The 21458-nt window shown below is 55.5% G+C and overlaps 2 protein-coding genes across 8 annotated transcripts in view; both read right to left on the reverse strand.

The window, feature by feature from the left end:
- Positions 1-489: 489 nt before the first annotated feature.
- On the reverse strand, positions 490-13300 carry IKBKE (inhibitor of nuclear factor kappa B kinase subunit epsilon). 5 transcript variants are annotated; one of them, XR_009743654.1, is made up of 22 exons: positions 13145-13300; positions 12311-12451; positions 11950-12079; positions 11611-11792; positions 11338-11498; positions 10692-10802; positions 10256-10435; positions 9758-9960; positions 9260-9324; positions 9090-9181; positions 8511-8612; positions 7707-7782; positions 7512-7624; positions 7220-7296; positions 6979-7018; positions 6004-6105; positions 4408-4504; positions 4004-4107; positions 3818-3889; positions 3117-3685; positions 1068-1642; positions 490-922 (listed from the first exon to the last, which is right to left on the reverse strand). XR_009743654.1 is itself a non-coding variant. In XM_061454839.1 (20 exons), the coding sequence occupies exons 1-20, from the start codon at positions 13229-13231 to the stop codon at positions 3652-3654; spliced, it is 2169 nt and encodes a 722-aa protein (XP_061310823.1). In that variant the 5' UTR covers positions 13232-13300; the 3' UTR covers positions 3092-3651. The 5 variants fall into 5 exon arrangements, 1 of the variants encoding a protein (XP_061310823.1); XR_009743653.1 differs by having other exon boundaries at positions 490-1308; XR_009743652.1 differs by having other exon boundaries at positions 490-1642.
- Positions 13301-15498: 2198 nt separating this feature from the next.
- Positions 15499-21458, reverse strand: part of SRGAP2 (SLIT-ROBO Rho GTPase activating protein 2) — a 92931-nt gene continuing 86971 nt past the window's right edge. For all 3 annotated transcript variants that reach the window (XM_061454878.1, XM_061454877.1, XM_061454876.1), the window contains one exon: positions 15499-21374. In XM_061454878.1, the coding sequence (XP_061310862.1) occupies positions 20991-21374 (384 nt within the window). In that variant the 3' untranslated portion in view covers positions 15499-20990. The remainder of the gene's footprint in view (positions 21375-21458) is intronic.

The raw sequence follows: 21458 nt of genomic DNA on the forward strand, positions 1-21458 counted from the left end.
GGGCTCCCTGCAGCGTCGGCTCCATCCCACCCCAGCATCGCTCCCATCCCACCTGGCCAAAGCGCCTTCCTCTGGGGCGATGATGAGGGCGGAGGAGCCGAGGCAATTATCGCTCCCTGATGAGGCTCCTGTGGTTGTGGGAAATGCCAAAGGGAAGATGTGATGGCCACGTTCTGAAGCGGCTCCGAGCAGGCTCCAGCGCTGGTTTGCAAACCTCTCCCCTGGGCAAAGGAGCTTTTGGGGGTGGCTGGACCCGGTGGTCCTCTGCTACCTCGATGCACTGATTATCAAGTGACTCCCTCCCTCCTCCTTTGAACACAAGGGTGTGAGGGTCCCCCGTCATCATTACACCTTCCCCCTGGCTGGGAGAGGCGCAAGCTTCTGCTATGGTCAAACGCACAGCATTGAGTTTGACGAGGTGCATCTTCACGAGGATGCGTCTGATGCTGTTTGAGATGTACATGTGAAAGGAGTGATGTGCAAGCAGACTGAAAAAGATACAGAACAGTGTATTCTGCATGGTGAGGAAATCTGTGCTGTGCTGTGAACCGTAAGAAGAAACTCTTCCTCATGCATTTTCCCTTTTCCCTACATCCAGATGGAGCTGTGTGCACCCCAGCTTCTGGGCTCATGGGAAGCTGAGTTTGATGTCACTCACGGATTCCTGAGGACAGGATAAGCCAAGGATGTCTAAATCCTTTTCAAGGATTCTAATTTGAAGCCTGGATTAAAACACTGGCTCTGAGTTACAAAGGACTAATGCCATAAGCAGCCCCTAATAAAAGCTTCAAACCCAAAGAGGAATAACACAGCTTGGAAATCCTAGTTTTGTTCCATGCTAAGTAGCAAGATTCATTTGGGGAGCGTCTTTTTCTTCCCCATTCAGGACCCTGATTCACTTTCACACATCCTCTGCTCCTGCCTGAGAACAGCAGCAGATTTATTCCCAGGGAAGGGAAACTGTTTCCCCCTGATTGGGATTTAATCCTGTGCTCTCCACAGAGCGTTCATTGTGTAAGAAATCACCTGCAAGAAAGCAAGTGATGTTTCTGAGAGCAAAGATCTACCCGGCGTCTGGCTGGGAACCTGCTAAAGCCATTCTGGACATGTGCTCTTCCAGGGCCATCCCAGCTGTGAAAGCTGCAGACCTTGGCTTCCAGTGCAAATAAATGTAGTACCCTCTGTCCACACCGCATGCTTGGGCTCACACGGGATGGAGATGGGGCAGAGTCGTTATCCTCAGCTGCCTCTGCAGGCATTCAGGGCTGACTCCATTGGAAGCTCTTTTAGGCCAAGGGTTAAAGTAATCTGGGAAAAAATCCCTAATTACCACTGGCAGGAAAGTTCCTGTTTCATTTGGATTCCGGGAGTCCCCTTTGCAGCTGCTGTTACAGCAGTTGAAGCATGACAAGGGCTGTTAGCAAAACCTCTCTTTTCTTTTTGCCAAGAAATAAATCCCTCTTTACCAAAGCCAAACATGTCCCAGGTCCAGCTCTCAGCTGGTATGAATCAGTGCAGCTCCACTGAATCCAAGGAAGTGTGGCAGGACACCCTGCCTGGGCTCCCTGCCCTGTTCCAACAGGGGATGTCAGTGAATTCGAGCTGGATTAAAACTAATGTTCCTTGGAAAACGAGGAGAATCCTAGAAAATAGTATGTGGGAGAAAAGCTTTTAAGGGATGGCTTCGTTCCACCTCTGCTGCTGCAAGCGGCTGGGTTTGACAGCCAGGATGTTGGGTTTTACAGTTAAAATGGATGGGGAAGTTTGGTGCCAAATTCCACTCGGGAAGGTTTCCTGGGCGTGCTTGGCCTGTTCCGACAGGCAGGAAAAGGCAGGCACAGCCCTGGAGCTGCTGCTCCTGCTTCGGTTGCTTCCTTGCTGAACTCAGAGCAAGACGCTCAGCTCCAAGGCTGCACTGCTCTGCCCCAGGGGCCCGCAGGTCTCCCAGCAGAGGCTGGAACCAACTCCTGCCGTCGTGAAGGTGAGGAGCATCCATGGCAGGCACCCCCTTGCCCTGTCCTCTCTCAGGTGGGGTGCTGGCGATGCCTCTGGGCAAGCAGCATGGTGAGGGCAGGCCCAGACTCGGCTGGAGGCTCTTGCTTTACCTGATGTGTGTCACCTCCAGCAAAGAGGCAGGCGAGGGAACGGGAGGAAAGGTGAAGGGCAGAGCCGGGAGCTGTGTTCTCTATGGAGGGGCAGGTCCAGGCAGGCACCCTCAGCATCCCCGCTGCTGTTGAGTCAGACGCATTGGCTTGCCCAGATGACGGCTCAGCCTCTGCTTCCAGATGCACGATCCAGCCCTGGGAGGTGCAGTGAGCCTTGGACTTTGCTGGTGCCCTCGTTTCCTGGTCCCTGCTCCAGCCTCCTCCAAGCCCAGCACCCAGCCACAGCAGGTGACTTCTGCCTAAGAGCTCATCTCAGCCTCCCCTCGGGCAGGTTAAAGCCATTCCCCTTGGCCTGTCCCTGCAGCCCCTTGTGAGATTTGTGTCTTTGCCCTGATGTGTGCCAAGGAGGGGTGGGAAGAGCCCATCCTTCTGCCGGGAGTCCCCAGCGTGTAAATACACCTACGTGAGCCTGGCTGGGAGGGGGTCATCTCCCTGCCTGGCTTTGGCTCCTGCCTGGGAACGCTGCTCCCCTCTGTGGCTCTGCAGGGTGTGGATTGAGGGATTGGGATGACAACCCATCAGTCACGCTGGGGACAGGCAGGAAGAGGTGGATGGAGGGGACGCGTGTCCGACTGCCCACAAAGAGCTCCTCGATACCCTCTGCTGCTCATGCTCCCGCAATCCCGGACTTCCTGTATCACTGCTCCGCATGGTGATGACTCAGTTATGGTTCCTCATGAAACCCAAGGTCAAGAAACAGATAAATCCATCCTTTCACCTTGTGTTAATGGCAGGGGTGGCTGCTTCTCCCCCTTTAACCTGAAGTAAAAAGGAGCATCACTGCCTTCCCTTGCCGTGGAGAGGGGAATGTGGGAGCCCTCTCATCTGGGATTGTGCCTTGGCATTCAGTAGCACCCCCAGGTTCGCTGGCTTGAGCCAGGGTTTCAGTGCAGGGTTGTTTGGAGACAACGTGCATCCACACAGGACTCGGTTACATGGCTAGAAACATACCCAAAACGAGAATCCTCCCTTGGCTTCCTATTCCCAAACCCAAGGGGGAAATGGGAGAAGAGGTGGCAGCATCAGCGGGCTGAGGTCTGCGGCTCCCACCGTCCCAGTGCTGGAGCTGTCCTGGGCTGGATCCAGTCTCAGCATCCCTCATGCCCACTCCAGGGACCAGAAGTATGTTAAAAGTGGGAGTAATCCCATCACAAGAGGGCAAAAGAGAATTTAGCTGTTTAGCCTCTTCCTCTTCACCACCAGGCACGGTGATACAGAGAAGCTGGAAAAACATGAAGTCCTTCGAGCACTTTTTAAAAGGAAAGAAAAACCCAAACCCTCTCATTTTCTGGTCAAACTTTCAAAGGTTCAGGGTGTTCAAGCCACTCAAAGCTGGCACTGGTGAACGGTGCAAAAGTGCTGGAGGGGAGAGGTAGGAGACAGGGAGCTCCTCCAACATGAACATCAGACGTCTCCATCGCCCTGGACCCAAAGTGCTGCGAGTGTTCGCCGCTGTTGGCTTCAGCAGCCACAAGCTCACCACGTCTCAAACACCAGGGGCTGGGGCAGCCCCACGTAACCTGCAGGAACAGAACCTGTGCTTGCGCTCCCCATGCTGGAACCCTTCATGGATACCCATGGAGCCCACCCGGTCCCACCACCCCATCCTGGGGTTAGGGGCAGGAGCAGCGTCCCTGCACGCTCTTACTCACCGCTCGATGATGCTGTTGTTGAGCTGGAGATCACAAGTTACTGACCTCATCTGCTCCAGGAGCTCCTGCATCCTGCCAGGGACACAGCCACCCCTTACCGGTGCTGCTCAGCCTCCCATTCCCTATGGGAGCAGCTCCGGCAGCTGGAGCGCCCCATGGATCGCACACGGCAGGACCTCAGCTCACCGGAAAGCCATGTCCTGGTGTGCCTGGCTCCCAGGGACAGGGGAAGGAGCAGGAGGAACCGGTGCCAAGCTCTGCCTCTCAGGCTGGAGAAGCCTGTCCAGAGCCTGCGGGAAGGGAGAGGCTCAGCAGCCCCCCAGGCAGGGGGTCTGACCCAGGGCTGCAGGGCTGGACCCCGGTCAGGCAGTGCTCAGGACCAGTGGTGCCGCTGCCAAAGCTCTTCCCCATTCCTTGCTCAAATAGGGAAGATCTTCAGTGTGGATCCCCCCCAGAGCACTGCAGCAAGGTGTTCAGAAGCACCCTGGTGGTCTCTGCTTAACACACGTGCTCAGGCACAGGGTGGGCAGGGTGTGAAGGGGGGGTCTGTGCAGCAGCACCCCTGGGTGGGACCCCCCATGGGCACCTACGCTCTGCAGGCAGTCCTGGCACTGCATCATCTCCACGCTGCAGGCGCTGATGCGGTTGCTGAGCCTCTTCAGATGTTTCTTTATCTCACAGACTTTCCTAGAAACAACAACAGAATTCCCAGTTGACGTTCATCGGCAGTGTGGATCCTTATCCTGGAATGGTTTGTTTTGGAAGGGGCCTCAAAGCTCCTCCAGCTCCAACCCCTGCCACGGGCAGGGACCCCTTCCACTAGAGCAGCTTGCTCCAAGCCCCTGTGTCCAACGTGGCCTTGAGCACTGCCAGGGATGGGGCAGCCACAGCTTCTCTGGGCACCCTGTGCCAGCGCCTCAGCACCCTCACACTAAATGGTTCTATTTCTTTAATAGAGTGTATTTCTGTTCTAGTTCTGTGTGGTTTAATCCAATTTACTGCTTTCTGCAAACCTTCCTGGATCGAAGTTAAAGCCCCAAAGGAAAGCAAATGAGTCACAACAGGGCTGCAAGCGCGGCTGCAGCTCTGCTCATAGCCACCATAGGCCAGGTTATCCAGACACCACCAGCAGCAAAGTCCTGAGGGAGAGTGGGAAAGGGAGCTGCTCCTGCCGGCCACGCAGCAGGAGGGGCCTCAGCTGGCTCAGAATAGGTTCGGTTTGGGGTAATAAAGGAAAGGCTATTTCAGGTGCACGGTCCCACCTCCAGCCCCCAGCAAACCACCTCCAGAGCTCAGCGCTGGTGCCAGCCCAGCGCAGGACAGCTCAGGCTGGAGGCAGAGTCAATTATAGCCGGGCAGGGGTGACGCACGGTGCCCCTTCTGCAAGGGCAGGAAACCAGGCACAAAACCACTCCGGCAAAACACAAGGGACACAGGGACGGGGCAGGGCTGGGCAGACGCTGCCCTCTCCTCCTGCCAGGGCATTCCCGAGCACCCGAGGCAAATCCCACCCTCAATTCCCCCCCAGGCAATTCCTGGCTGCTCCGTGGCAGAGACAGGGACACAACCTGGGGTCGGTTCTAAAGCACTGCGGAAAATCCTCCTCCGTACACGCACACCGGCAGCCCAGGGGAATGGATGCTGCTCTAAGAGCAACCTGGCAATAGAAATCCAGTGTCTGGAACATGCCCTTCCCCTGCCTGCCTCCCCTCACTCTGCTCATGGCTGCAATAGGCAGAGGACTGCGCTCAATCACTGCGAGGCACTTTGCTCCCTGCACTATTCCCCAAGCACCCTTTAACAGGAGATCATTCCTCCTAAGCAGATCTCTGTCTCGATGGCAATTTTGACCTGATAAAATAACCTCTCCCCATCAGAGAGTGAAGAACCCAGAGGCTTAAACTCCAGCTGCAAGTTTAGGGAGCTTTTAAAATCAATCCACTAAAACAACAGGGCAGGAATACATGGCATGGGATAAGAACCAGGGTCTTATTACCCACTGAGGAGTCCTTCCGCAGCAGTTACCGACATCATCCTCTCCATCTGCATCTCAGTGCTCAATTGATAAGAGCGCTCTGGAAGCCCCGGGATTTGTGGGCAATACTTAATGCAATATCCCTGCTCCCATCCCAACCATGTCCAGAAAACAGAGCCCTAAAACCTCAGGAGAAGGCTGGGGCTTGTACCTCATGCTGCTGCCATGGAGGGCCAGGGCCTCCTTGTACCGTTCCACACAATCATCCTGGAAAATCAAGAGCACCTTCCTGGCCAAATGGCCTAAATTCACCCTAAAAGCAGAAAAAAGAGCAGGAGAACACTGGTATTGCCTTAAATGTATGCAAATGAACATCACAGTTCACATGGCAGGAGACCTAAAGCTGGCTCCTGAATGGAGAAAGAGGGGCTGGATGCTCAGTAACGGATTTTGATGTGGGTCTGCATCTATATAGAATCATAGAATGGTTTGGGTTGGAAAAGACCAGTTTCCAACACCCCTACCATCTACCTCTAATCTAATCTGATCTAATCTATATCTACATCTCATCCCCATCCCAAGGGCACTCCTGAGAAATCTTTGCCTTGGACTTTAAGGCAAATGCCCAAGTGGAGATTGAAGCTTTAATTAAGCTCAAGGAGCTGCCTCTTCAGTTTCAGCAGCCCTGGTACGTACTGGAGCGTGCATTTGATTTCCTGGTTGTGCTAAATTCCCCTGATTTCAAATGGAAGCTAAACGGAGGATTTTTAAAGGTACAAAAGCCATCAGACGCTTGACTTCCAGTGGAAGGTGAGTGGATGTGAAGGCAGGGACACTTCCCAAACCAGCATCTCAGCAAATACACGGCCACGAGCTAAGCACTGTGCAGGCAATAGCCTGAAATGCGCTTATCCCCACATCCCAATGCAGGGAGTTGGCCCAACACCACTACCCTGACCCCAGGTCAGGGGTTTTCTCACCTCTTCATCAGAAATAGCTTTTAGCTTAAAGCCTTTGCTGTGAAAGGTCCTGCATGGATGAACCACCACCAAACCCAGTCCCTCTCCCAGTGTTAGCGACCCAGGAACATTTTACATCCCACTGGGATTCAAGCAGACACCCCCCCCACATCTGCCTAGCCACAGTATGGGGCAGGTCCTAGAAAGGGGAGAGGGCTGGGACTTACTTATCCAGCTTGTGTATTTGCTCCTCATTGTAGCTCAGCCCTGGGGAGGGAAGGCAGCACCAGTCAGCACAGGCTCTCCTGTTCACCACCCAGGGAACGGGAATGGGCATCTTCACACCACAGAGCTCACCCCAAGGCTCTGCAGGGCAGCAGCCCCTGGGACCACGGCCACAGAGAGCTGCAGGGCCCCAGTTCCCCACCGGCTCAGCGCAGGGATGTTCCTGCCATCCCAGGGACTTACGCAGACTGGTCCTGGCCTTCCTGAACTGCGTGTAGATGAGCTGCATCTCCTCCAGGCAGCACTGGATCCGCTGGATGCTGGAAGAGGGACGGGGAAGGGGGAATGAGGCCCCTGGAGAGGGGTGAAAATAGCACTGGGGGGAGCCAGCCCGGCCCTCAGCCTGGCTCCAGGTATTACACGTGCGTGCACAGGGCTCTTAGGAGCTGTTTGCAATGGGGGCTGTGCATGGAGCGGTGTCTTCTCCATCCAGCAAAGCTTTGGCAGGGATTTCGGGAATGCTGGTGCCACAAACCTCTTGTCTTCATGCACTTCCTGCCCCTGCTTCACCAGCTCAGCCAAAACCCCATCGAGAGCCCCTTGGAAGACAAAGATGCTGTGAGAGCACTGGGAGAGCTCCTCGTCAACCTGTGGAGGAGATGGAGAGGTTGGGGCTGGCTCTGGATGCTCCCCAGCCCCACACGGAGCTCACCCCCTGCACAGAGCTCACCCTCTGCAGCCTTGTCTTCACCATGGCCACGTCCTTCAGAGCCAGCACCCCGCTGCCTGCAGGAGCGGCCTCGTACCTGGAGACAAGGAAGGATGTTAGGCAGGGTGTGAGGCAGAGGCACAGTCCTGTGGTGGAGGCAGCATCCGAGTCCCTGGGGTGGTTTGTGTGGGCAAATAACTGCGCCCAGGGCAGCGGATCCGAGCCACAACAGAAGCGTGGATCCGGTGCAAACTCACCCGATTTGTTCCCAAATTGTTCACTTCATCCCCGCTGGCTTTGCACCAGCTCAGATGTTGTGCGTTTTCTGCCTCCCTGCAGCTGGCATGAGAGCAGAGCACTGAGCAGTGCTGGCTAAGCAGAAATAGGCTGCTCCAGCCCGTGTTGGGAGGGATGGATAAGCAGCAGCATCCAGCTGCAGCATCAGTGCTCTTGGCACTCCAGCCCTGCGTTATCCGGCTGAAGTCAATGGGAACCATGTGTCCCTATCTTTGTAGATGAGATGGAAATTAAGAGGCTTGCTAAATGGAAAGGAATAAAAGATCAGCAACCCAGCAGCAAAGAACGCTCTGCTGCAACAGGACTGGAATGCAAACCAACCATGGTTAGCTTAGAGAAAACAGGGTCAGCTTTTCCTGGGGCAGCACGGCTGGGAATGGGTGCCCAGGACAGCCAGGGCTTTCCTTGTCATTCAGCCCCATTGAATGTCATTCAGCCTCTTGAATGGCATCTTTGAGAGCCCCATAACTCATCTGCAGCAGCCGCAGCCCGGCGCCTGCATCCCTGCGGCTGCAAAGCCACACTTACAGCACGGGGGTCTTCACCTCAGGGAGCTGCAGGCAGGAGAGCACCGAGAGAGCCCCTGTCTTCTGCTCCAGCACCCTCACGCACTCCGTTTTCAGGTTCCCACTGCCAAGAGAGGAAACAGCCCATCCAGCACTTCCCAAGAGAGGAAACAGCCCATCCAGCACTTCCCAAGAGAGGAAACAGCCCATCCAGCACTTCCCAAGAGAGGAAACAGCCCATCCAGTGCTCCCCAGCAGCCCGACCTCCATCCCGGGGCCAGGCGCACAGGGTTAGGATGGAGCTGATGCCTCCTCGTGTGCACATGGGATGCTGGATGCATGCAGAGCTGGGTGCAGCTCCTGGGCAGGGGGTCTCACCCACTGGGCACTGTCCTGCCTTGTACAGGAAGGGAACGGGCAGGACAGTGAGAATGCCCACAGAACCATGGCACGGGTTGGGGTGGGAGGGGCTCCTCCAGTTCCAACCCCTGCGCTGTTGGGAATAGGCTGGAAAACCGGGAGTGGTTTCAACCCATCAATGACCTGGGAGGGGCCGGGTCCCCCCCTCCGCACCCGCACCCACGCCGGCCCCAGCACTCACATCACCCAGTGCAGGCCCCTCGCCAGCAGCTCCCGGCAGCGCCGCAGGGCGCGGGCGATGCGCAGGGTCTGGTGCACGGCACCCACCGCGCTCTGCAAAGCAACGGGCACTGCCTCCATCCGCACCCCTGCGGCCGGGGCTCCCCGGGGCCGCAGGGACCCCCCGCCTACCTTGGCTGCTCTGCAGTCGGCCACCACGTCCACCCTGGGCACCAGCTTTGGGAACTCGAGCGCCGCTGGGGAGATGCGGTCAAGGGGCTTTGCGGATGGAGCCCGGAGCCCCGGGGACACCTCACACCCCTAAAGAAACCCTGCAGCCCCGCGGGGTTTCAGGCATGGGAGCAGCTGCGATGCTGCTTAGCACGGGTCTCAGGGGTGGTTTAGACCATGGGCGCACGCAGGAATCGCCTGCAAAGCCCGGTGTGATGGGTGGCCACGGAGCAACAGCCCATGGCAGGGGAAAACTGACCCTGAAACCCCCTAATCCTGCATCCCTCATCCGGCATCAAACCCCTCTACCTCCTGCTGTGCGTTGGAGCCCTTATTGTATACACATACATATATAAAATACATATACCCTTAGTGGACACAGAGATAATAACTTCAGCAAATCTCTCTTACACACCCACCCTGCGTGCCCTGCTCCGCCTCCAAGCCACCGGTACTCACGGTCTCTGTATGTGACTCCTACCACGTCTTCCGGCTGCTCGGCGATGCTCAGCAAGGTCAGAGGGCTGTGCTCCGTGGTCCTGCAGAAGTTCTGAGCCTGCAGATTCGGATCCAGCTCGTAGGGATGCCCTTCGAAAAAGTACTCTTGGTGGTGAGGGGCTACGTTCGTTTGTTTGAAGACAGCATCCAAGAACTTGGTGGTACTGAAATGAAGGAGAAACGAAAGGACGGGGAATAAGCAATGAGGGGAGCGCTCAGATTTCCATCACTTCCACAGCCTGCTGCCCTCTTCTTGTAGCAAAATAGCCCACAAGGGCAGCGGAGCCCCTTGGGCAACTTCCCTGGGGCTCTCTGTGTGCCAGGGGCAACAGCTCCCGTTAGTGTCTGAGCCTGGCTTGGTTTAGGCTGGCTTAACTGCTGGCATTCCCCCAGGTTCACCCACAAAGACGGGGCTGAGGCTCCTGAGCTCAACTTCTAACCCAGCCTTGGCATCCTTACGTGTTGTAGGAGTGGATGTAGATGCGGTGGGAGGAAGCCTGTGGCAGGCAGAAGACGTCCACCACGATCCTGGTCAAGATGTCATTGGTCTCTGCAAAAAACTGGTTGAACCCCCAGCATTTCCTCTGATCCACCTCCAAGATGTTGGCCAGGATGGGAACCAGCTGCTCCTTCAGCCCCCTGCGGCAGCAGAAGAGACGTCTGCACATAACCCTGAGCCACAAACGTGCTGAGCACGGGGCTGGGGAGGGATGCTGAGCTCTGACAGAGCTGCTCCCCTGCCCTGCATCCCTTTTCCCTGCCTGTAAAGCAAAGGCCTGGTCTGAGAGCTCCGACATCCGCAGGTGAGAAGCTCGTTCCTGGTTAACCCCCCCTGTGCTCTGCGAGCACCCCCAGCCACGGCACCAGGACGTGGGCCCCGAGCCCGGGCACTCACGTGGAGAGGCGGCAGGTGAGGGGCAGCTCGTAGCTCCACGCGATGCTCCCGTTCTCCTGCTCCTGGACCCCTGCAATGGCTCCAGGAGGCTTCTCAGAGGTGATTTTGTACCTGTTGAAGGGAATTGCCTGCAGCTGAAGCGAGCCAAGTGGTGCCTGTTTGGGCACTGAGTCCCTTGGGCTCAGCAGAGAGGGAAAGGGCAGAGATGGATGGGCTGGGAAAGAACAACATCCACAGAGGTAACAGCTGGACTTGAGGATCTTAAAGGTCTTTTCCAGCCTGGTTACTTCTATGAACCTGCTCTAGTGGAAGGTGTCCCTGCCCGTGGCAGGGGGTTGGAACTGGATGAGCTTTAAGGTCTTTTCCAACCCCAAACCAGTCTGGGATTCTGTGATTCTCTTCCAGCTCCAAAGTCGGGAGAATGCATTTTGAGGGTAAATGTGATAAATGGGGCACGGGTCCTTTACATGCTCACTCTCCACGGGCTACACATCAGGTTCTATGGGATTAAATGAGTTGTAAACTGCAGCCCATGGACCTGCAGTGCTGCTGGCGTGCACCGAGCCACAGCCACATCACCCTGCAGCCCGCAGGGTCACCTCCCGCAGCGCAGCCCCTGGTGCCCCGGGCTGGATGCGGTCCCTACATGGCCTCCTTGTTCCAGCGCGAGCCCCCGAAGGGGACGAAGGGGAGGCTGCCGGTGGCAGCGTGGTAGAAGGTGACGCCGATGCTCCAGAGGTCGACGGTGACGCCGTAAACCTTCTGCTGCGGCTTGCGCAGCACCGCGCGCTCGTACATGTCCGGGTGCTGCAGGGGAGACCGAGATGAGCTCTGAGGCAGAAGCTCTTCCCTGTGAGGGTGCTGAGGCGCTGGCACAGGGTGCCCAGAGGAGCCGTGGCTGCCCCATCCCTGTGCTCACCAGGTACTCCTCTGTCCCATAGACAGACACAAACTTCTCATCATCGCCCAGCTCCCGCGCGGCCCCAAAGTCGGTCAGTTTATAGATGCTCTGCCCATCTTCCCCCAGCAGCCGCATGATGTTGCCTGGTTTGATGTCTCTGTGCACCACGCTGTTCTCACGGAGGTGGTTCATCCCTGCCACTGGGCACACGGGAGGGGAGGGCTTTGTTCAGAGGTAGGAATGCGGGAAGAGATGGAGCTGGTGCTCAGCCCGTCCATCGCCAGCACCCCGAGGTCCCCACTCTGCAGCCTCCCAGCTCCAGGCTGCGCTCACGGTGATGGGACGACCCTCACTCACCCACGCACTGCAGCACGATGAGGAACTCGGACTCAGCCAGGCCGAAGGTGTTCTCCGGGTCCTCCAGCACGCTCAGCAAGCTGCCCCCCGAGCAGTATTCCATCACCAGCACCTTCTGTTTGCTGCTGCCCTGCACGGGGAGCAGCCCTGAGGTCCCCCCACTGTCCCCCACTGAGCTCCACCCCTCCCTTGGCTGGTGGGTCCCTGCTTGGACAAAGCAGGGCTGGAGGGTGACAGGGGACAACAGAGGCACACAGAGTGCTCCAGTGCCACCAGTGCTGAAGGGCTGAGGCTTGGTGTGGAGGTAGAGGGAGGAGGAGGCAGCCCAGGGGCAGGGTTTCGGGGCTGGGACCCCACTTACCGTCTCCTCTACAGCAAAGAACTTGACGATGTTTTTATGGTTCAGCCTCCTCAGCATCTCAAACTCCCTCATCTGGACCTCCGGGGGCCGCCGGTAGCTGACGCTGTTAAAGACCTTCACAGCGACCAGCTCCCCCGATTTCTGGGAGAAGAGGGATCAGAGAAGGAGGGAGCAGGAGGTGGCACCATCCATGTCCTGAGCAGCTCCATCAGCTCCCTCCCTGCTCCCGCACCCGCTGGCGATGCAAACTCCACTGACACTGCAAGGCGCGGGCATCTCGCAGCCCTCATCTCTGCTGTAAGAGCCACCCCGCTGCTCCTCACCACCCTCTGCTTCCTGTCCCTGCTCATTCAGCTCCAGATCAGGTTTACAGCAGGGGCTGAGGCCGGGAGCGCGCAGTGGGACGGGGCTGGGTTCAAACCCTCCTCAACGCTGCCTCTGCCGCCCCGCCGAGCAGGAACTTGCTCAGTGAACACCAAAGCCCGGGGGTGCAGCCCTGGCGAGTGCTTGCACGAAACATGCAAATGGGCAAGGACGGGGCCTTCGGAACCTCTGGGCATTCCCCCAGAACAGCTTCTTCCTCCTGCGATGCCCGGGAATGCCGGGAGGGGACCTGCCCCAGAGCACCCCAAAGCTGCTCCGCACCCACTGACCCGAGCTGGAGCCCCAGGGAGGGAAGGAGCCAACCGAGAAGCGAAGTTAAAGCCCAAAGCAGCCCCTGGAGCTCCCGGGGGACAGCAGAGGGGGCAGGGGCACCCCCACCACGGGGCAGGAGGGGTGGGGGCTCGGGGCGCTGCGGGTCCGGGTTCTCCCCCTCCTTCCATCCGTACCCACCTTGTTGCGGGCTCTGTAGACGGAGGCTGTGGCGCCCTGGCCCAGGCAGTCCTCGGTGCTCCAGAGGTAGCTCGGGGTGCTCTGCATCTCCAGCAGCGCTGCCGCAGGGGGGAAGCACAGGGGTCACCCCTCCGGCGCCCGCCCCGCCACGAACCCCTCCTCGCACGGCCGCGGGCAGCTCCCCCCGCGGGCTCCCGGCAGGGCCGCGCATGGACGGGGCCGTGAGCGCAGCCCCAGCCCTGCCCTGGCGCCGGGAGTCGGGCGCAAAGAGCAGAGCGAGAGGAGCCGCGATGGGGAGGAACCTCCCCGCCCCGGGAGCACAGCCCGGGGGAGGCCGAGCCCGCCCGGCAGCATCCGCGGGAGGAGGAACCGCCGCTGCTTCCTGCTCCGGAGGAAGCCGCTCCCGGTGCCGCGGGGCGGCAGAGGGAGCTGAGACGGGGCTGGAGCAGGGTCTGCACCTTGGGCACCCAAACGGGGCTCCCCCAGCGCTGGGCTCAGCGCTCAGCCCCGGCACAGAGACCGCATCGCACCCGGCTCTGCTCCTGCTGAGCCGGGCCCTGGGGTTCAGTTCCAGCCCTCCCCAAGAGCCGCTGCTGCAGTTACCGGTCCAGAGGCTTCTGCATCCGGCCCCGGGGCAGCCCCGGAGGCGGTGAAACGGCTCCGGGCACAGGGCAGGAACGGAGGGAGGAAGCGGGAGCAAACGGAGCCAACGGCCCTGCCCCAGCCGCAAACACCCCCAGGCGCTAGAACAAGGATGAGGTCCGGCCCTGGCGCCTGCAAACGCTTCCCGAGGGTCCAGAGACGAGCAAAGGTGGATCTGGGACATTCCCGAGCCACGGCGCCAGCACCGCTCTCACCGGGAGCTCCGCGGCAGCAGGATGCGGGATGTAGAGCGGGATGCGAGATGTAGAGCGGGATGTGGGATGCAGAGCGGGATGCGGGATGCAGAGCGGGATGCGGGATGCAGAGCGGGATGCGGGATGTAGAGCGGGATGCGGGATGTAGAGCGGGATGGAGGATGTAGAGCGGGATGCGGGATGTAGAGCGGGATGTAGAGCGGGATGCAGGATGTAGAGCAGGATGCAGGATGTAGAGCAGGATGCAGGATGTAGAGCGGGATGCAGAGCGGGATGCAGGGTGCTCGGAGGGGCCCACCCCTGCCGTGCCCAGCCTCAGGACCTGCAGCTGGGGGTTGTGTCGGGCTGGGGTCGATGTGAGTCTGGAGGCCCCGTCCTCACAAGATGAAGCCTGCAAAGGTCCAGCGAAACATCACTTTGATTGAAGCCATCCTGCTGCAGCTCCGCTGACAGGAAGAGGAAGGGACAGGGTGACTTCCTCAAGTCATTTCCAGCCCTGTTTGCTGCTCCTGTGTCCTAGCACAGGAGCACTGATCTCCCGACACCAGTGCAGTGTGGGTGCAGGCTGGGGATGGGCTGCCCGGGCTGCTGCACCACATCCCTCACTCACCATCGATTTGAGATGCTGAAGAGCTCGTTTCACCCCTCAGGCACCACGGACACTGCAGACAGGAGCAGTTAACACAAGGAAAGGGGAAAGTGAAACCTGTGGGGTGGAAATTCCAGCTGCCAACTCAGCTCTACAGTGAAAGGAAACCAAAACCAAGGGGGTTTTAAAGGCAGAAATCCCAGATTTGGGTGTTTCCTGAGACTTCTGACCTGCTTCAGCTCGGGACAGGGTTGGGGCTGGTGAGGGGGAAAGGCAGGGGGGAAGGAAATGATTAAAATAGTGGATAACACCCCAAAAAGGTTCTCAGGCTGTGAATCTTTCACACAGCTCCTGAAAGGGAAGGCAGCGTGCATTGACACTGGGAGCCCTCGGACATCCCAGTCCGTCCCAGCACTCCCAATGGGTGCGGAGTCCCGCACCTTAGCACCGGGCCGTGCCCATGGGGGATGAACCCCACTGCGGATGCGAATGCCCGGGGGGCAAAACGACGGCCCCGGCCCCAAGCTCGTGGTGAAAGCGGTTGCTCCAGCTGGGGGCAGCAAAGCCTAAGGAATAAAGAGCATCAGCGGCCCTGCCTGCAGCAGCCGCGACTGCCCCATCCCTGGCAGTGCTCAAGGCCGGGTTGGACACAGGGGTTGGAGCAAGCTGCTCCAGTGGAAGGGGTCCCTGCCCGTGGCAGGGGCTGGAGCTGGAGGAGCTTTAAGGTCCCTTCAACCCAAACCACTCTGGGATGATGCTCACCAGTGCCGGTTACCATTCAAATAACCCTGAGGATTCCCCAGGCTGAGGAAGGCCCCTGAGGACCATCCTCACCCTCCCTCTCCTTCCACCTGCACCCTGGCTCTCACTCACACGCGCTCCGTACATCACGCACCAGCATCCACAGGTCAGGATTTCCACCATACCCAAAACATTTATTTCTCCAAAACTATTGCTAATGACAATGGATACATTGCGTTGCCCCAGGATGGATTCAACATTTCCAACACGTTTACTCCTAATACTGTACAATACTGTACCAAAAGGAAAACAAAAAAAGGGATGTACCTCCATATTGTACAGAGTTCTATATACAAAGTACAACTTTACACAGTTTAATATATACACCGTATATATATTGGTGTAGAAGACATGAAACAATGGAAACTGTTTTAGCAAGAACATTCCATCCCACCATTAGACAACTGCTAATAAAGCCCTAAACCCAAGGAGCCCGCGACCGCCGGACTCAGGGTTCAGACCAACAGAGAAAACACACATTTGTCCACTTTGCCACCCCAATTCCCTACGTTACAGCAGACCCAGGAACCACCACGCTCCTGTGGAACACAGCAGAGCTGGCTTTCAAGAACTGCCCTCGTCTGGCTACATGGAGCTGGGCTTGAGGAACCTGCTGCTCTCGAGTATTGCTCCAGCAGTTTGGCACCCTCAGGAGTCCATCCCGTTGGACTTCAGTCATTCCAAGGCAGGACTGGAGAGGAAAGGCTGGTGAAGTCCCCGTCAGCAGTAAGGTTACTCTAGTGCCTTGTAAAGGAAGGGTCCGTCTCTTGTTCCCATTGCAAACTGCTAAATATTTACCCTGTATGAAGCTTGGTATATCAAGTATTAGATAGCAGGGAGCTGCCTCCCTCTCCACCTTCACCTCTTTTTGGCCTGTGGTTGAACACCACCACTCTCGTCTCAAACCACATTATAAGAAGCACAAAATAGAACAGGAAAAAAACCCCACACACAGACTAAAAAAGAAACCTTGCATTTTCCAGGTCTTGAACTGCAGTTCTGGCATCTCCAGATCCACCAAAACCAGCCTCCTAAAAGCAATCCTGGAAAACAATTCATCTGCCTTCTGGTGGGCGCAAGGCAGCGGGTCAAGTAGTTTGATTTTCAAGTACCAGGTTGTCGCACACAGACAGAGGTGAGCAGAAAGCTGATCCAAAGAGAGGATTCTCTTCCACAGTGATATGTTCAGCTCAAACCCCAAAGTTCAGTCTAGAGCCCCAGTGAGCACTTGGCCTTTTTCCAGACCTGGAGGCTGGAAGATTCCACAGGGAGCAATATTCATCCCAGAGAGAACATCACTGCCTCCCATGAAGGCCTCCAGTGCTACCAGTCTGCTAGGGAGACACCTTCATGTCTATGATCATGCTGGTGAGATGTTTGCCAAGGCCAGGTGACGAATGGGAAACCTGCATCTCCAAATACATCGTGCCCCAAGCTGTTGAACCCATTTTCTGTTCTGTTTGTGCTCCTTGGTGATGGAAGTGCCCAAATGCTTCACTTTTCCTTTGACTCTTCTTTTAAAGCAGTTTTCCTACCTTGCAGCTCACAGATCCATGAGTAAATGCAGTCAGGGCTTGACCCTGCCCAGCGCAGGTACCCCCAACCTGATCCATTGCAGCAGTCCCACATCCTGAACCCCAAGGGGCAACAGGCAGATTGGGGCCCAACACTTCAATGCCTTCCCAAGTTGAACAGACAAACAGTCTCAAGGGATGTTTTCCATCAGTACCATTGCCTCCCTACTGAGCTACACCCTCCTGAGAGCATCATCTCCTTTACCTCTTCTCTCCATATGGATTTCCTCAGGCAGCAGAGCATCCACACCCAGGTACACCTATGGAAAGGAGCTGAAGTGCTCACCAGAGACATTTATTCTATTGAAGAACATATCTTGAATGAATTTTGAGGGTTTGACACACAGGAGAAGTAAGGCAGCAAACTCCATCTGCAACGACCTCTTTTTGTCTTATAATATTGCTAGAGCTCTGCCAAGCACGGAGGCAAACAGTGAGGTGGGAATCATGACAGATGGAATTCCTTGCCCAGCTCTGAAGGGTTTTGATTCGGTAAATAAATGAGAACTCGGTTATCTTAACCTACTTTTGTGCAAGAACAATCTTGCCTTAACAATTAAATCAACAAAGAAATCAACATAAAACTCCCCAAACCCAACACATGAGGTATTCATCACAGGAAACCCAAAGACTCTTTCGGAACAGGTATCAAAATACACACATATACAAGGATTTTCTGCTGCTGTCACAGTGCACCCTAATGATTTCATCGTTTTCATTGCAACCAGATAGCCAGGACAGAGAAAAGTGAGAGTTTGCTCATGTCCCACTGCTTTGACATGGATAACAACTTTACAACTGCTAAACCACGAGCCTTTGGATTACCTTGGAGAGGCAGGAATTCAGCAACCGCTGAACCACGCTGCTCAATTCCCAACTCGGGAGAGAAAACATGAAAGGTTCGAGCTTCAGAAACCATGACGACTGATCACCTAAATGGTATTTTATTTTAAAAGCGGTGCTTTGGATTACTTCAATCCAGCATCTGTTGAACAAGAATCCTTTGTTCGTACAAAGCACTATCAAACAGACAGACATTATTCCAGTTATCTAACACTTCTTGTCTTGATATTTGACACAAACGTTACACAAAAGTCATGAAAGAGAATCTCCATGGAAGAGCTGAGATTTCTTCTGAGTATGAAGGTATGAAGTAACAGTGGTACCTCCCCAGGCAAACCACCGTGTCGTGCTTGTCCACCCTGCCTTGGTCTCTTCAATGAGACGCCCACTGGCTTTGCAAGGAGTGGCGCGGACGCTTCCAGTTTCTCCTTCCCACCTCTCCTGCAGCAACTAGTTGTAAACCACTTGTGGCAACTTCTCCCAGCCTTGTATGTTCACAGGGTGAAGCAGGCAAGCTCAAAAGCTCCTTTTTCTGTCTTATCCTCCCCTGTGTGTGCGTGTGTGAGTTTCCTGCTGGTTGGCCAGACCCGGAGCCCATGGCAGAGGAAGGATGAGTTCAGCCTGCTGTATTGCTTGCTGTCAAGTGGAAGTGTCAATCACAGTGCACACCAAAATTCCAGTTGAGTTGCTCAAGAGACAGGTTATCCTGCTAAGCACATTCCCCTTGACAGTAGGATTGTCCCCAAGCTGTGGATGCTAGAGATAAGCACAGTAACTCAGATACAGACAGTTGCTGTTACAGTAACCTGAAGTCTTATTTTTTTCGTTAAATCTCAATTGCCATTCATACTTCAGACCTCAAAGGTAGAAAAGAGCATCTCCTCCAAATGTGCTGTGCGTGGCTGGACACTTAATTCTTAGAAACACGACTGCTAGGCATCAAAGTCTAAAGAAAATAAGGCATTACAAAGGAGCCGAAGTAAATGTACAGAGAGCCTGCTCTTGACACAGATTAACTTTGGTCATTCATGACCAAGAAGAAAACAAACCCAAAACCTCCCTACTTAACAGGAAATGCCAGAAAGTTCTGCCTGAGCAAAAAATTACAAGTTTAATCCTAGTTTTCCCCAAAAGAACAAGTGATTCCTTGGTGGCAAAAGTCCATCAGAACCTGAGAGCAAAGGTCGCTGGTCACACTGTTGGGGAGCTTCCCCTGCAGGAGGAATGGGGCATGGTCCAGCGACAGCCACACACGTACCACGGCGCTTCCCAAGGGGAATGGCTGCTACACATCAGCTAAGGAGGAATGGGTAATAGTGTTCTCATGGAAATCTTCCCGCTGTTCCCCAACTGTAGGGCGCAGAGCGCGTTGGTGTTTTTAAAAGCCATCCTCAACATGGATATATAGCTTCTGTGGGGGGGTGCGTGTGGGGATGGACAGGGACACAGTAACCCCCTGCCCCTTTCTCAGGGTCCCAGCCTAAATGAAACAGAAGAACACATTTCAGAACCTGCTCTTAGAAATGTGAGCTCTGTTCCTTCTTTTTGAATTCCCAAGTGCTAATGAAAACACCACTGCTGTCACAAGGAAGCCAAGGGTGAGAAACCCACAGATTTCAAAGCAAAATGGGAGAGAAAAATGACTTTTCCTCTCTTGTCCTTGCCTGAATTTCTGTGATGAAAACAGGAGATGCGCAGGGTTTCATTTAAATCCCAGAAGAGCTTGGGAAGGAGGTGAACTGAGGGTCAGCCAGAGTCTCCTCTCCTGCAGGACTGTGGGATCTTCACCACTGTAAGTGGCACACGCCTTTTATTTTGCTTCATTAAATAAACGTCAGCATTATGGAAGATTCTCAGTAGAGTACAAAAGAGTTCGTGCAGCCTGCTAGAGGCTGAAGCATTTGCTGCCTGCCTTATAAATACAAGTCCTAAGCACTCATTCCCATGTCTTAGTCGTACGGAGGGCATGCCAGCCTAGCAACAAGCACGTAGGGAAGCCACTCAGAAGCTGCATGCTGTCCCATCACTGTCCCCAGCAGCATCTCCTACACTGCTCTATGAGAGCAGAGATCCCTTAAGCAGTTCACAGTGGTCACAACCACCGACCAAAGTGATTGCAACCAGGGAGAGGGAGAAGATAACAAAGCTTGAGAACTTCTGGGTTGAAGTTTTTACAGTGCTTGGAACAGGGATTTTGGTAAGGATCCATCCTGACGTATGATCCAAACAAGAATGTGTGCGTTAGGAAATGAACTCCCATCAGAGTACACTTAGTTTCCAAAAGTTAACTTGTTTGTACATTCAGTCTCCCGAGACCACACACCACAGCATAGCCCATGGGCTGAAAATTACACTCAGAAACAGTAGAGCTGGGTTTAAATACGGGAGAGCAAAGGGGGGGGATGGGACAGCTACACTGTCCATAAGCAACAACTGGGCTCTTTCTTCTGCTCCTAAACCTCAGGAACACGTTTGTTTGTATTTGCACAGACACAGATTACGCAGAACTCCACAAAACCTAAGAGTGCTCCAGAGTGAACTATTCTTCATGACAAGCATCAACTAAAGCATGAGGCAGGATGGCCAAGAGCCCTGGCCCTGGGGGGAGCAAACAAACAAAACCCGAGGATGGGATGGATGTTGAGAGAGACCCTAAACCATCGTGGCACCAGCGGGCGACGTAATCATAGTAAGAATGCACAAGAAAGGGGCATGTCCAAGCTCCACGTAACCAGTGGCACCAAAACATGCAGTAGACTAAAATCTATCCTATTGTTTCCCTGTGATAAATGAAACACAGAATACAGAAGTCACTACACCAGTATTCAAAACAGGACGCCACTGAGTATTCCTTTCAGCGGCCAAACACTTGAACAAGGCATCAACTAGAAACCAAGATCCAACTCATCACTTTGCGTGTGTATTTCTTCCTCCTCAGCTTCACAGTGACCCGAGCCCGCGTTTCCGAAGCGCAGCCTGACGGACATCACTGATGCGGGTACATGGGATGAGGTTGTTACCACTTAGTTCACTCCCAGGAAGTGCTCCCAGCAGGAAGGAGCAGTTCACAACTAACCTTCAGTTCAAAAGCAGGAGTTACATGGGAAGTTTCACGTCTTTGAACAGAGTCTCCTTGTCTGAAACGACACAGCTGTATCCACGGAGCAGCAGCGCGGAGCTCCTCAGACAGTACAGGACTTGTCAGCAGGCTGCTGAGGTGCAGAGGAGGCAACGCCAGGGTTCGTGGCGTTGGTTTTAGGGAATACCGTGGGCTTGGGCCGCGTGGCCGGAGGTTTCACCTGCGTGGCCATCTTCACTGACTTCACGGGCCGGAAGGTGCAGGGGATGTCACCGGCGGTGCTGGCGCTGCGCTGGAAAGCTGGTTCAGTGTCCTTGAGGATCTGAGTGTGCAGAGGGCTGGAGGGTTCCGAGGTGGGGGCCACCACTGGAGACGTTTTCAAAGGCTCCAGGGTGTCGAGGACCACGTCTGGCGTGTGCTTGACGCTGCTTTGCCTCTCCAGCTCCCGCAGCTCGTTCAGAGCAGAGTTCATGGTGGCTTCGATATCCTGCAAACACAAAAGAGGAACCGAGTGAGGACCAGAACCCAGACCCGTGAATACAGAGATACAAGGCAGTCTTTGAGAGCAACG

This window comes from Pezoporus flaviventris, unplaced genomic scaffold (genome assembly GCF_033815535.1).
Source record: "Pezoporus flaviventris isolate CSIRO_AGI_PZ_B2104156 unplaced genomic scaffold, CSIRO_AGI_Pfla_v1 ptg000017l, whole genome shotgun sequence".
Classification (NCBI taxonomy): domain Eukaryota; kingdom Metazoa; phylum Chordata; class Aves; order Psittaciformes; family Psittacidae; genus Pezoporus; species Pezoporus flaviventris.